At 47.0% G+C, this 13,470-nt stretch overlaps 3 protein-coding genes across 3 annotated transcripts; all 3 read left to right on the top strand.

The window, feature by feature from the left end:
- Nucleotides 1–4,463: 4,463 nt before the first annotated feature.
- EV420DRAFT_1340663 (uncharacterized protein) lies at nucleotides 4,464–5,788 on the top strand. The gene is made up of 2 exons (XM_060468928.1): nucleotides 4,464–4,585; nucleotides 4,636–5,788. Exon 2 carries the CDS (start codon nucleotides 4,917–4,919, stop codon nucleotides 5,406–5,408), a length of 492 nt encoding a protein of 163 aa, XP_060324834.1. The 5' UTR covers nucleotides 4,464–4,585; nucleotides 4,636–4,916; the 3' UTR covers nucleotides 5,409–5,788.
- Nucleotides 5,789–8,966: 3,178 nt separating this feature from the next.
- EV420DRAFT_1023389 (aldehyde dehydrogenase) lies at nucleotides 8,967–12,019 on the top strand. The gene is made up of 16 exons (XM_060465365.1): nucleotides 8,967–9,014; nucleotides 9,068–9,183; nucleotides 9,248–9,504; nucleotides 9,554–9,567; nucleotides 9,617–9,693; nucleotides 9,751–9,874; nucleotides 9,932–10,035; nucleotides 10,095–10,145; nucleotides 10,200–10,229; nucleotides 10,280–10,339; nucleotides 10,388–10,484; nucleotides 10,539–10,749; nucleotides 10,812–10,986; nucleotides 11,037–11,229; nucleotides 11,282–11,489; nucleotides 11,540–12,019. The coding sequence occupies exons 3-16, from the start codon at nucleotides 9,356–9,358 to the stop codon at nucleotides 11,586–11,588; spliced, it is 1,542 nt and encodes a 513-aa protein (XP_060324833.1). The 5' UTR covers nucleotides 8,967–9,014; nucleotides 9,068–9,183; nucleotides 9,248–9,355; the 3' UTR covers nucleotides 11,589–12,019.
- An 848-nt stretch (nucleotides 12,020–12,867) lies between these two features.
- Nucleotides 12,868–13,249, top strand: EV420DRAFT_1217578 (uncharacterized protein; the record flags this gene model as incomplete). Its single annotated transcript, XM_060466424.1, has 2 exons — nucleotides 12,868–12,982; nucleotides 13,089–13,249. Coding segments are annotated over 2 exons (276 nt in total), but the record flags the coding sequence as incomplete, so codon positions are not given.
- Between the last annotated feature and the right edge of the window lie 221 nt (nucleotides 13,250–13,470).

Here is a 13,470-nt window from a genome sequence, read left to right as displayed (position 1 = left end):
TCATCGGGCGAGGACGAAACTGGCGAACCATTACAGAGTATCTCGTCAAGTGGAAGGGATATCCCACAGAAGAAAACTCCTGGGTAAAGCAAGCCGACATGGCTAATGCAGAACAACTCGTGAACAAGTATGAAGCCCGGATTCAAAAGGTTCAATGGACGAATAATAAAAAGGGGAAAATAGTTGGTGTTGATAACAAAATACCACCTAATAACCCGATGCAATATCATGAATCAGACACTCCATGTGTCTCCAAGATAATAACAGTTCACTCATCCCAATGCTCAGCCCCAGCACATTCTGAAGAAATTAATGTCGTAGGAGAAGCAGATGCATCAAACACAGGAAGAGATGTCGGACCCATATCGGTCACATCCTCCTTTCAATGACTAGTAGTCGAAATCACCCAATCTATGGATAAAGCTCTCCAAGAAAGGAATACAAAATACAAGGAGGAACATCCTAGCGAAGGGTATGAACCCAATCAACCTCGTCCCTGTCACCAAGTAGATCCAAGGCTTGATGACCCCTGAGTATGGGACTCATATCTAAAAAGACAAAAAGCCAAGATTGAAGCATCATAACGAGAGGGAAGGCCATATAAAAACCCTCCAATCCTGTTCGATCCCCCAACCGACAATGAATCTGACATAAACCTTCTCCTAAAGAGTAACTGAAAACTGGAATGATGATGACCACACATCTGATGTCTGGTCATACGAGTCCATAGAAGAGGGATCTAATGACTCATTCGGGACGAACGAGTCTTAAGAGGGGGGTAATGTTACAGTTTATTCATTTTTCTTCTCCTTTCTTTTCTTTTTGCTTACTGTTCTTGCTTATGCTTGAATGCATGATCATCAGACCCATTCTCACAGTACTATTTTTAGCCTAATCATCATGTATTTAAGTAGAGCCTACACTGGTCTAAACCCCAGCTTCGGCTAAAGTTTAATCTACCCAACTCAAAGCTCCACATTTCACGACTATCTAAGTCCTCGATCGACTTCACAAATCTCCTTTGACCTCTAAGAGTATTGTCCACTGAAGTGCGAGTGGACGATCCTTAGTTGATCTAAGTTGATTAAGTTGGTTGTTGACATCCATAGTCAATGGAAATGCATGTTACCAACTAGTGAGTATTGTATATTTTGGAAACAGTCATTTTACAGCCAGGTATGTCGATCCCGACCGTGTTGTATGGTTCAATGATGGTATGATTCAATGGAGACGTGCAACACGAGAAGGTGGAATCAACATCATTGATATGCGCCTTGATCCAAACAGCAAAACTCCGGATATATTCACATACAAATGATGCACCAGGTAAGGTGATTGATCTATCTGACAAACATAGGACTCGGAATTGCCACACATATGGGATGGCCCTCACTTGCTAGTTCCTTATGCACAAATGACGAAATTGATATATGCAGCAGGATGTAACTGGCCATCAATGATCTGAATAATTTCTGAAGATAGAGGTGCAGAAGGAAAGTTGCACATCCACATCGGGGGCAAACGTCTGCAGGCTAATATAGAAAAATCGCAGTATCAGATACCTACATGAATGGAGGATCACACTTGCTTAAGGTTCTCTGGCACTTACAGCTGGGATAAATACACAGTGAGTTTAGTGATTTAAATCCAAGGTTTGTGACATGGAATGAAATGAAGATGAGCAAAGGGTATTCCTCCATTGGCAGAAGTCATGGTCAGATGATCCCAACACGTGTTTTTGTCCTCAGATATTTTGGTCCAAATTGGACCAGTCATCTGTTTGCTGACAACGATGATCGTTTTCTGTGAGTTGTTCATTTCTAAGGGAGAAATTTGGTCACCAGCCGAGGAAATATGCATTCTGCAGCAAGGCCTAGTATAATCTCCTGCTTCATCAGTAAGAGTTGGATCCTCAGAGGCTCTCTCTTCTGCTCCACCAGCAGATACCTCATTTTCAAATTTCTTGCTCTCCTACATTGGGCATGATGCGGTCGAAGAAGCCTTGTTGAGCCTGGTCGATCATGCCGATGATGTCTTCCATATCTGGTAGCATTACATTGGGTTGAGAAACAAGTTTCGTGGCTGCAGTGAGAACATCCTTGGGGGTTGGATGTTTTGAGGATGCCATGAAAGCATGGCTCTGAAATACGGACAATGTGATGGACGACCTCTATGATGCGAATATCCTGTTCGAGCAAGATATTCATGTAGATCATTCAGCGCCAGTTTTAACATCGAGGACGAATGACACTCATAGTATATGACATTACAAGTGGACTCAGACCTGCAAGCGATTACAGAAAGCCAGTAAATATTTAATTATTTGTATAAAAGCAAGATAGAGATCAAAGAAAATACACGTACAATAACCCAAAAAGCTTGGGCTTCATTAGCCTCTCCCAGGGTCACTCTGGAACACTGCTCCGCTCATCTATTCCAAGGATCATAGCTGAAACAGGACGAAGGAGCCAATCGAGTCCTTCCCGAAGGATCTCATTCCCGATTGAAATGCTGCACAGTGCCCAGAGGTTAGTGCACACACCCCTATACCCTATATGCTAGGATATGGCAACTCCACAAAGTTATCTCTGAGAGGACTCCACCCTTGGTATGGCTCTTTTCACTTGCAACCTGCTGCTACCAGTTTTGTTTTTTGGTTGACTGGCTGGGAAATTAATCTGAGACATGATATCCTGAGGCTGTGTAGCAGTGTCATGCACTAACCACTACAAGCGAGTCTAATCATGATCTTGTACTTTAAAATGGAAAGCGTTGAATACTATTTTGGGATTTACTTCCGCGTATGGTTCTTAGAAGATGTGAAATTGAATACACGCAGGGGATGATGAAATTCATATACGCGGTAAGATGTAGCTGGTCATGAATTATCTGAAAGAACTAGTGATGTCCGGGTCAGGCTTAAAGCCTGCTACCTGGCCTGACCCAGCCTGACCCGACCCTGAAAAGCCCAGCCCTAGTGGAGGGCTTTGGCAGGCTCAAGGCTCAGGTGTCAACTTCGGAAAGCCCAAGCCCTGGGCTTTAACCCTGGGTTTTCAGCCTGGTAATCCGAGTCACCGTCTGATGCTGGATGGCATCCGTTGCGGTGCTGACTGATCCCAGCCTTCTTTACTCTCACGTCCATGGTCACCTCTGCACTCTGACTCTCACTGCGTGAAAATGATGAGGGACACCGTCATACCAAGTGGTCTATGTAATGAGATATCAGAGATGTAAGTGGAGACTATATCAGGTATGTCCTGTCATTTGAATTTCATCTCTTTGGTGGCTGATAAACTGTACAGTTCTTACATGATACAAATAACTTGTAAAATACTGAAAAAATCATAGTAATTGCTTTGTCCTTCATGCTTGTGCGAGATGAGCCCGATCCTAATCAAGTTATTGTTGATGGAAGACGCAATCATCGGCGTCCTCAGCGCTATGGAGAAAGTACATCGCCGCCACCACCCTCATCATCGCGAAAACATGGTCCTGACAATCCGAACCCATCAGGCGACAATGAGCATACTGCTGTGCCATCTGTACCTCGGCAGTCCAAACTAGTGCTGGGTGAGAATGCCCGATGTTAATAACATACCTAGTAAATCACATGAAAATAACATCTATGTAATGTTAAAAACATTAGAGGGTCCCAGCAGTGGTGTGAAATTCTGTGAGAAACTCTGGTTGGATGAGCCTACAGAACAGCATCTTCCAAGGCTCCAAGCATCATACGTCACTAAGATGACTACTTCTAGGTGGTGTGCTTGTTGTCGTACACCATGATGGATTTCAATTTACCTTGTATTCATACATATATGGTCATTTCTGACTGCGTAGCAAAATAACATGTAAATCACACATTTTTAACATGTTATTTGCATGTTAAAAACCAAAAAATTTCCGCATGGCATGCAATGACATCATGGGAAACTCTCAGTTATTTACATGTGAGGATGAATCTCACATGGAGGATGCAACCATTGTCATGTTAAATACTTCGCCGAAAAGCATTCTCACCCAGCGCTAGTCCAAACACGTACATACCAATGATGAGACCCTGGAGGAATGTGATGAGCCTGAGGTGCCAGAAAAACAAGCAGGTACGTGAAAAGCCCAGGCCTACTACCCAAGCCCGACCCGACCCAGTGAGGGTCAGGGCTTAGGGCTCAGGCTCGTCAAAATCTCAACCCAGGCCCTGAATTACCCAGCCCAAGCCCGCAAAACCCAGCCCAACCCGACCCGCACATCACTAGAAAGAACCCACTCGAAGTTGATGTTCTCCGGCATTTACGGCCAGGATGAATACCCAGCGAGTTAATAATTTCCGTCCATGTTTTGCTATGTGGAAAGATGAGGGAGCTATTACTCTGTCGGGAAATGTCACCGGTCGGAGTTGTCGCGGTCAGATGATCACAACACGCGTTTTTCTCGTCAGATATTCCGGCCCATATCGGACCGGTGATTTGCTTTATGACCATCATTTTCTCTGGGTGGTGCATTTCTCAGCGAGAAATTTGGTCAGCAGCAGAAGAAATATGCATCCCGCCCCTCTTGCTCCTTCAGACTTTATTTACCGTTGCAAGTAAGTTAGCATTCGGCTACAGCATACATGAAACTCAATGTCTGCGGTAGTGGCAGCATATCCAGCATCTTATGGTCGTTGTGACTCCACTTTCCTGCCTCGCTACGATTAGCCTGCTATCGACTATTGTGGCGCGTAAAAACATGGGCAAACTCGAAAGACACCTCGAGTTGCACAGCTCCCATTCAAACTCTACGCCAAGAGTGGTTTTCTTGTGACCATCGCCGAGGCCCTTGCTACCCAATATACTACCATCCCCGTCCCTCGTATCCTTGATGTCATCAACTACGTCCCAAAGAATGGTCTTTGTCCAGAGTATACTTTCATCCTCATGACAGAGGTTCCTGGTCGGGAATATGGTTCCACCAGGGTAGGAGTACACGATATGACGGCAGACCAGCTCTCTGTTTTCAAAAACACACTCCGTGACTGGTTCGACCAACTTCGAGCCCTTCCCCCTCCAGGTGATCATACAATCTCCGGGTTCAAAGGGACTGGGATTTTTAGCTACCGAATTCGAAAAGGCGGGACTGTCGGCCCTTTCAGGTCGCAAGACGAGTTTCACGCACAGAGCTTTTGCACTCCATGGGAGCCTCTTGACGATCGTGTTCGTGCAGCGTTAATGAAGCGACAGTCAACGCGGCACAGAATTTGCTTCACACATGGGGATATCACGCCACATAATATCCTCGTTGATGAGCAGCTTCGGCCAACTGGGCTTATCGATTGGGAGTGCGCTGGGTGGATGCCGGAATACTGGGAGTATACGAGGTCAATATGGATTCGGCAGATCTACACCGGGTGGTGCGATCTGTTTGGGTGAATCTTTCCGGGGTATGAGGATGAGCTGGAAGTTGAGGTGGCAGTATGGAATCACTACGTGCCCTGAAATAACCGATAGCATATATCATCCTGAGCCAAAAGCACCTGCTATAATTGACCCGGGGAGGTCTTCACGTCGCACAGAATTGAGCGATTGCACAGTAAGAGAGGATCCTTGCACGCAAGAATATAGAAGCACGCATGTTACTTGGTAAGATCATATATACGTTGCAGAAGCCATCATTATCCAAACTTGAGGGTGACGATTTGATCTACCCAGCAAGATATAACTGACCACGATTAATATGGATAATGTCAGAAAGATAGAAGCGTCGAAGTCGCAACTCGACAACATCGAACAATATCCGCAGGCTAGGTAGGACAGAACGTTGGCTATTAGCTAAACGGAGCAAGAGGTTGAGCAGAAAAAATCACTAAAAACTGTCAGAAGAACCGACCTGGTCAGCCCTCAAAGGACGTCGCACCCTGCTTAAACACCAGCATAACGTTGAACTGTTCTCCAGCATGGACAATTGGGAGAAGCGGCGCTTTGAAGAGACTGCTACCTAGCCGCCTTCTCTTGCCTCCAACGTCACGCGAGCCTAATAGTTGTAGCAAGAACCAACTACAGGTAAGGTTCAGACGACCTTGATCAGGCCGGACTGGATATTGTACCTGCATTCTGACGCTTCTCAGCAAGACGCCGGATGAGTGTATGGAACGGTCAAAGAGCCGGGCCAGTTAACATAATAGAATTAGGGATGTAACAGTCATGCGTAATTCGAAATATGCTTTAGGCGTCGAGAGATCAAACAGGGGTCTTTTGGACCGTTTTACTGGTATCTCGATTGAGGATTGCTGAATGTGACGATTCTAGCAACAGTGGGAAATTGATACTATTGACATAGGTGTCTCATTCCCGAATCAAATGAAGGAAACAATATAAATGTGTGCATATAGGAAGATGCATTTGCATGGCTTGAAGTAGAAAATCTGATTAAAGGAGATAAGCGAAACGCTTCGGTAATACAGAGAGATGGACTGACGTGCTACCGAACGTTCCGGCTACATCCACATCTGCGGCAAGCCTCGACTAAAAGGACTCTGCGCCGAATAGCCTCCAAGACAGATGTTTTCAACACGTCCGTCGTTTCTTTCTCCTCTTCGTGGTGACGAGCGGCTTCTTGGTAGTCAGGGCTCGAGTGCACGGAAACGACGTAATTTCTTACCAAGTTTCCCTCTCAGTATAGAGGCCCAGCCCTTCTTCGCCTTCGTCTTGCCCTCCGCCTTTTGCTCGCCTTTCATAGCTTGCTCTTGATAGATATTCTGAGCGACGCGATGGACGGTGAGTTGAAGTTCCAAGGTGGAGATCATCGTCAGAGGTAGGCTGTGGTGAGTGAGTGTGGTAACGGTAGAGAGGAGAAGACAGATGACATTGTTGCTGGTAGCCTGGAGGATCGCATCGACAAATTTGGGAACCTGGTTCCCTCGAATTCCTCCCAGAGGCGATGCCAGATTCATCATCTGAGTCCAAAACCAGTCTGAGAATCGCGTCCGGAATCAATGATTCTGCGCCATCTTAGTTCCATGCGCATATAGCAACTGGATGATGAGAATCGAGAGCTAGCGGGTATAGTCAGATCTCGAGCAAGAAAGAGCATGTGAAGTTACGCGGCTTACAACCAAATGTGTCGGCTAGTGATAACCGTGCCTTAGACCACCACAAGGAAGTAAAGAGCAAGGTCGCGTCAGGTCCCGCTAAGTGGGAAACAATTTTTGTCGCATAAAGAACCGCAGGTCGACGTAGAGATAGACAAGAGGCCGCCTTTTGGGTACGTGTCTCCTTATCACCGGTATAATCCAATACAGCGAAATTTGTCCTGTTTGTGCGAGATACCCAGGTAGGACCACCGACGTTACTGTATCGGAGAAGGGGATTCCGGGTCTCTGGAGGTGATATGAGCCGGAGAAGCATCGGATTTAGCAGCGACGCTAACGCTTTCTTGCCATGTACGGAGCGTCGGACTAACAGGTGCTAGGATGGCCGTCGTCGGAGCTGAAAAGCCACCACATGTATCCATGATAATTCCAGTATCCGCTGTCCTCGGGTGTACAGTCGTTTTTCGGTGGTAGCAGTGGTTTATTTCTCCGGGTTCGTGCCCTGCACAGGCCGTCAAAACCTACGCGGGAAACGACGCGAATGGGTACTCACCGGCACCTTCCATAGCAGATCTTGCACTTCCGTAACTATTTCCCGTCCATTATCGAGCGACCCAAACTTGAATTTGAGGACAGTGCAAAATCGGCATGACGGTAAGAGGCAGAGGGTTATTTCAAATTCGGGCGCGTTCCGAATCCGTCCTTCCCTTCCTGCTTATTCCATTCCCTTCATGCAACAAGCTTGACTCGCACAGGCCACACTTCCTTGGATCCAACCTCGCTGCCCTATACCATGGCCCGCCCTTCGTCCTTGATAGGCTGATATCGTAACACGTGGAAGTCGGAGGTCAGAAAGACGGCGAGTTTACTTGGTGAATCGTGCTAGCTTTCTGCTCAACGGCGTCCTTATCTCGCTATTAGATTCCACCGCCTTGTGCATCTATACAGTGTCCCTCATTTGTCACGACTGGACCTTCTTACCGTGAGGCCTTGGAAACACCAGACTCGCGTAGAGACTCTCACCGAGCGGTAGAATGAAAATTGATCATCATTGAAAGGTGGACAACGCAATGTGCTGGCGCTGTATGAAAAGACACGTCTGGATACAGTCCTGCGAGTCGACTCTTACAGCACAGAGCAACTTCCTGAGGCGACGATAAGAGTTTCATACCCACTCTGCCTCCGACTCTGATGGAGTGACAAGTTCGTCTGGCCTCTTGGCAAGAAAATCGCGCTGATGCGTGGGGTCCTCGGAGTGTTTGAGGTAGACGAGCGCAGTGGGGGATAAACCTGGTTGGTACATTTGGTAAAGACATCCCGCCGAGAATTAAAAAGGCTTACTAGGTTGACAAGAGTAATTACGCCGAGATGTCCGAGCGCTTAAAGGTTACTCCGCATGCCGAAATACTATTACTAGCAGGACTTGCGGTCTGGAAGAATCAATTCCAATCGAGGGACGTATGTCATCACCGGTGAGCTTCGTCGTGTGTGTAAAACAAGTCAGAACCAATAATTAATGGTTATTTAGCATTGATGATGCACTATCGCATTTTGAATTGATCATCCAGTATAGCCAAGACGATATGACTGTCGTCGACCTTGTGCCAGCTCCGGAAAACCAAACGTAACCGCGACGTACAAACTGTACCGGGCTGCAATCCGGGATCCCCAGCCCTTATCTTTATCTGTCGCTTGGTTTTACTTGCGCTCAGCCGCATCCATTTCTGACTCGGGATCTGGTCGTCCTCCCATTATCTCGCCTTTTCCTTGTTCTCTATAGCAAAATTTTCCGAGTCAATGAACAAGATACCCCCGGCCAGATGGTAGGAGGACAAGGACCACTGCATCTCGCTGGTGGCTCTCGCGCTGATACCGACCGTTCGTATCGGCTGAGAACCACTGTTTCAAGTTTCTCGAACTTCTCTCCAGAAATTCGGCTGAGCCTTCAGTAAGCAATGATTAGCTGCGACCTTGGCAATGACCGATTGTTTCTTCTTTCAGGTGACTTGTGCACAAGATGACTCAGTCAGCTCTAAATCCCGACTTCGCCCTTTCGATGTTCCTAATAGTTGCAGACGACTCTTCACGTTAGAAACACGGCGCTAGGCTGAAACAAAGTGAGCAGCAAAAAGGTTTAAATCTATGGTAACCACGACATGGGACTAACTACGAATATACCAGCTTATATATTGCGAAGTATTTCAGAAATAAATGAACACGTAAGTAAATCCGTACAAGAACCCAAACGGCGACCGGCCCACACATCGGATGCTATAAAAGGGTCGCATAATGTTCCCAATTTCTTTGACCAACGCCATGTCATCGCAGATATTCTCTTACAATTTTGATACGCCTACCTTCAGAGGCACGACCAAGGTCCACACCGGTCTTTTCATCAACGGGAAATTCGTTGATCCTATCGAAGGCGGCTCTATCAGGTCAGTATCCAGCTCATCCATCTATTCTGAAGAGTACTGACGGACGCAGTATAACCAACCCAGGTAAGATCGCGAGCCTCAGTGATAAAACAAAACCAATAGGCCATTTCAGCTACCGGGAAAACAATTACCTCTGTTGCTGGGGGAACGAAAAAGGACGTCGATATCGCAGTCAAAGCAGCCAAAGAGGTAACGAAACCCATAACACCATATCAATTTGCGCAATCTGACGTTGTTATCGAACAGGCTTACAAAACCTCATGGGGCCTCAAATGCCCTGGGGCTCGGCGGGGAAGGCTTCTTTCCAAGCTTGCAGATCTTATAGAGCAACATGCGGACGAATTAGCTGCCTTGGAAACTCTGAATGTCGGTGGGTGTTTCATCTTCGTTCAAATTCGATAACGAGAATTGATCGAACTGCCTACAGGAAAACCGTTTACTGCAGCTAAAAACGTTGATGTTGCTGGTACAGTCGACGTTCTGAGGTACTTTGCCGGATGGGCAGACAAAATTCAGGGGAAAGTGATTGAGGTGTGATTATCCGGTTACGCTGTGTTTCATTTCGGCCTAAACGTGAATTTACCTACCAGACTAGCGAGGACAAACTCAGTTACACTCGTCATGAACCTTACGGTGTTGTGGTGCGCTGACGCCTCCGGCTTTTTCATACATAGATGTATTCACATGGTTCACAGGGTCAAATCGTTCCGTGGAACTTCCCAATGGTAATCTGATTTCTTATTGCGAATTTGAAGTTACATTAATCACCGCACAGTTGATGGTAGGGTGGAAACTTGGCCCAGCCCTTGCTACAGGAAACACGGTCGTTCTGAAGGTGATTGTCTCTCCTACGTCTGAAAGCTAATACTGACTACTTTGGAAGCCATCCGAAATAACACCATTGACCGCTCAGCGCCTTTGCGACTTCATTATCGAGGCTGGATTCCCACCGGGTGTTGTCAACGTTGTCAATGGCTACGGTAAGACGCATCGAGATGCGAACGTCCCCAGGAGCGCTACTGAAAGGTGCTTAGGTCATATCGTTGGACAAGCGATCAGCGAACATCCTGAAATCGCCAAGGTCGCTTTCACCGGCAGTACCCTGGTGGGAAGAAAGGTCCAAGAAGCATCTGCCAAGTCGAATTTGAAAGCTGTTACCCTTGAGCTCGGAGGGAAGAGCCCATGTATCGTCTTTGATGACGCGGACGTCGATCAAGCTGTGAAATGGGCGGCCTCGAGTATTTTGTGCGTCAACTGCTAGGCTGCACTGCTTTCTTTCTTTGCTGATTAAATGCTGCTATCCAAAGCTTTAACGCGGGCCAAATATGTGCAGCCTCGTCGCGGATCCTCCTCCAAGAAGGCATTTATGACACGTTTGTTGAAAAGTTCACCGCGACTGCCAAGAGTCTACAACAGGTTACGGGTGATCCCTTCGCTGCCGAAACTCAGCACGGACCTCAAGTCTCACAGACACAATTTGACGTGCGCCTTATTTCCTGTATTGCAGTGCAGAAAGCTCATCCACGATACAGCGTGTCATGAGCTATCTTCACTCCGCAATGGAGGATGGAGCCCAGTTCCACATCGGTGGAGAGAAACACGAGGCTTCTGAAGAAGGGTTCTTCATACAGCCGACCATCTTCACTGGTGAAAACAGTATGAAAGCGGTCAAAGAGGAGATTTTCGGGCCCGTTGCTGCGCTTATCAAGTTCAAGACCGAGGAAGGTGGGCAAACAACATGAATTCAGTTTTGAACGAGTACTGACAACGAGTTTAGAAGCGATCAAATTGGCCAACGACTCGCTTTACGGTCTGGCTGCGGCAGTCTTCTCAGAGAATTCGAGCACCGCTATCCGGGTGACTCACGCGTTGGAGACTGGTACTGCCTTTATTAACTGCTACGGTGTTCCGGGACCTAGCCTACCATTTGGAGGCTATAAGCAGTCTGGTATTGGCAGAGAGGGCGGCGAATACGCACTGAACACGTTAGTATCTTGCCTTACAGTTTGTAACGTTCAGCTAATTTTTGTCCTAGGTATACGCAAGTCAAGGCTGTGCACCTAAATGTTGGGACGAAGATATAAGTAGGTTGAGAAGCTTCGTGTCTATTTGGTAGAACCTTGGTCCTTCGCATGCGCATGTGAGGCCGAGAAATAGATAGCAGTTTTCCCGCAAAAGAATCACGGAAACATCGATGTGCATCTTATCATTCACGAGACGCGTGTGGGAAGGTACGCAGTAGGCAATGGGTCTTCCCTTCTATGCGGTTGGCTTTGTGTACGCCCTTCCTTTTCACAGAACCATAGGACACCGCCTCGTTTTTCCATCTTGATATCACGCAAGGCTGCGGCACGTCCCTTATCTCATAGGTGCAAGCGCCGGTCTCTATTGTCAGCTGCCTCGTTGTGATATCTTTACGTGGATAGTATGGTTCTCTGGCACTTAATTGCTCGATCCAGACTCGTCAGCTGTGGGTGTAAGGGATGCGAATTTCTATAGACTCATGATTGCATCATTCCTTTAGTTTTGTTTACCTATGCCTTCAGACCACTACATATGCGCCGTTTTTTGGCCTTTTTCATAACTTTATCTAGGATTTCTACCACCATGTCGTGTCTTTGACTCTATCTTCTTTGGCAATATACGCCCGAATCGTACTCAGTCTTGGGTTGAAGACCCGTCCCGTGGCAGATCCTTTACAGTGGGTGTCACTGGTTCTCGCACTCTCACCTTGCGCCTGACACAGGTTTCTGTCAGCGTAACTTTGAAAGTTCGCTCTCTTTGAGTTCATTTCAGCAACACCGTGCCTGTCTAGACCCCCGTACTACTTATGGTACTGCCATTGTAAGTTATGCCCCATTCATAGACGCTTAGACATATAATACTTTTTTGGACGCTTTTCAGGTCATAGATCACACACGGGTCGTGTATGGACGGTTCTTCGCAACTTCTTACCCTTGTTCCCAAGCCTCAGAACCGGTTAGGCCCCATAGAAGAGCATGTGATCTTCGGCGTCTCGGCAATTCACACATTTATAAAGGGACCTGTCTTGATTTGATTGGATGTAGGATCGCCTTCCTCACACTCATCTGACTTCTTTTCTCTCTATTCCACTTTTTCTGTCGATATGGCACCTCCGCGAATGGCACCCGGTCAACGAGGAGGGACTCCGTACGCTGCTAGGGGAACTACTCCCCAGCAGCATGGAGGACCTTCTCGAGGGCGAGGTGGCGGGCGAGGAGGAGGAGCCGCTGGGCAACAAGGCGTGCCCAGCGTCTCCGTTTCCTGTAAGTTCTACGACATTTAGAAACAGAAATATATCATTATTGTTCAATTCCTTATCGTTTGATTTTTGAAGCCTCCGTCCAGGCTGTCGGTGTTCGTCGTCCCGGATTCGGTAGTGCAGGCAGGGCCACTACCATTCGTGTCAATACATGCGAAATGAATATCCCAGATATCATGGTATATCATTACGACGGTAAGATACTTTTCTTCTTTCCATTTCAATGGCTTACACGCTTCTAGTTGGTTGGTATCTTCAAGATCTGTTGTGGAATGCGTCGAATGATCTTTGGTTTCTCTAGCCATGGAAAAGTCACACCGGGCGGCTTTCAACATACAGCTGATCGAAGCGCTTCAAAGCCAGTACGCCGACGTATTTATCAAGGCAGCCGTTTACGATGGCAAGAAGAATCTGTATACGAGCCATAGGCTTGATTTTGGTGCTGAGCATTCCCGCCAGGTACGTTTCTTCATCCGAAGTATCGTTCGACTTACCTCAATGCACACAGTTTAATGTTACTTGGACCGAAGGGAATCGAGCATCAAATTTTAAGATTACGATCACGGAAGCGAGGGAAATCAATATGGAGTAATTCTCATTCATCCTCAGAGTACAAGATAAGAACTGATTATTTACAGAGTCCTTCACAGGTATACGGCTGGTCAGCAATCTTGGGATGAAAA

Source organism: Desarmillaria tabescens (assembly GCF_030435595.1).
Source record: "Desarmillaria tabescens strain CCBAS 213 chromosome Unknown EV420scaffold_57, whole genome shotgun sequence".
In the NCBI taxonomy this organism is placed as follows: Eukaryota; Fungi; Basidiomycota; class Agaricomycetes; order Agaricales; family Physalacriaceae; genus Desarmillaria; species Desarmillaria tabescens.
The sequence above is the reverse complement of the archived record's forward strand: the minus strand, read 5'-3'. Positions and strand labels throughout refer to the sequence as shown.

What these genes read in the sequence shown, in the direction of transcription:
- EV420DRAFT_1023389 (XM_060465365.1), top strand. Translation starts at nt 9,356, where the DNA reads ATGTTCCCAATTTCTTTGACCAACGCCATGTCATCGCAGATATTCTCT. An exon ending in ATGAACCTTACGGTGTTGTG is followed by an intron (nt 10,146 to 10,199) that starts GTGCGCTGACGC and finishes CATGGTTCACAG; the next exon opens with GGTCAAATCGTTCCGTGGAA. An exon ending in TTCCGTGGAACTTCCCAATG is followed by an intron (nt 10,230 to 10,279) that starts GTAATCTGATTT and finishes ATCACCGCACAG; the next exon opens with TTGATGGTAGGGTGGAAACT.
- EV420DRAFT_1340663 (XM_060468928.1), top strand. Translation starts at nt 4,917, where the DNA reads ATGACAGAGGTTCCTGGTCGGGAATATGGTTCCACCAGGGTAGGAGTA.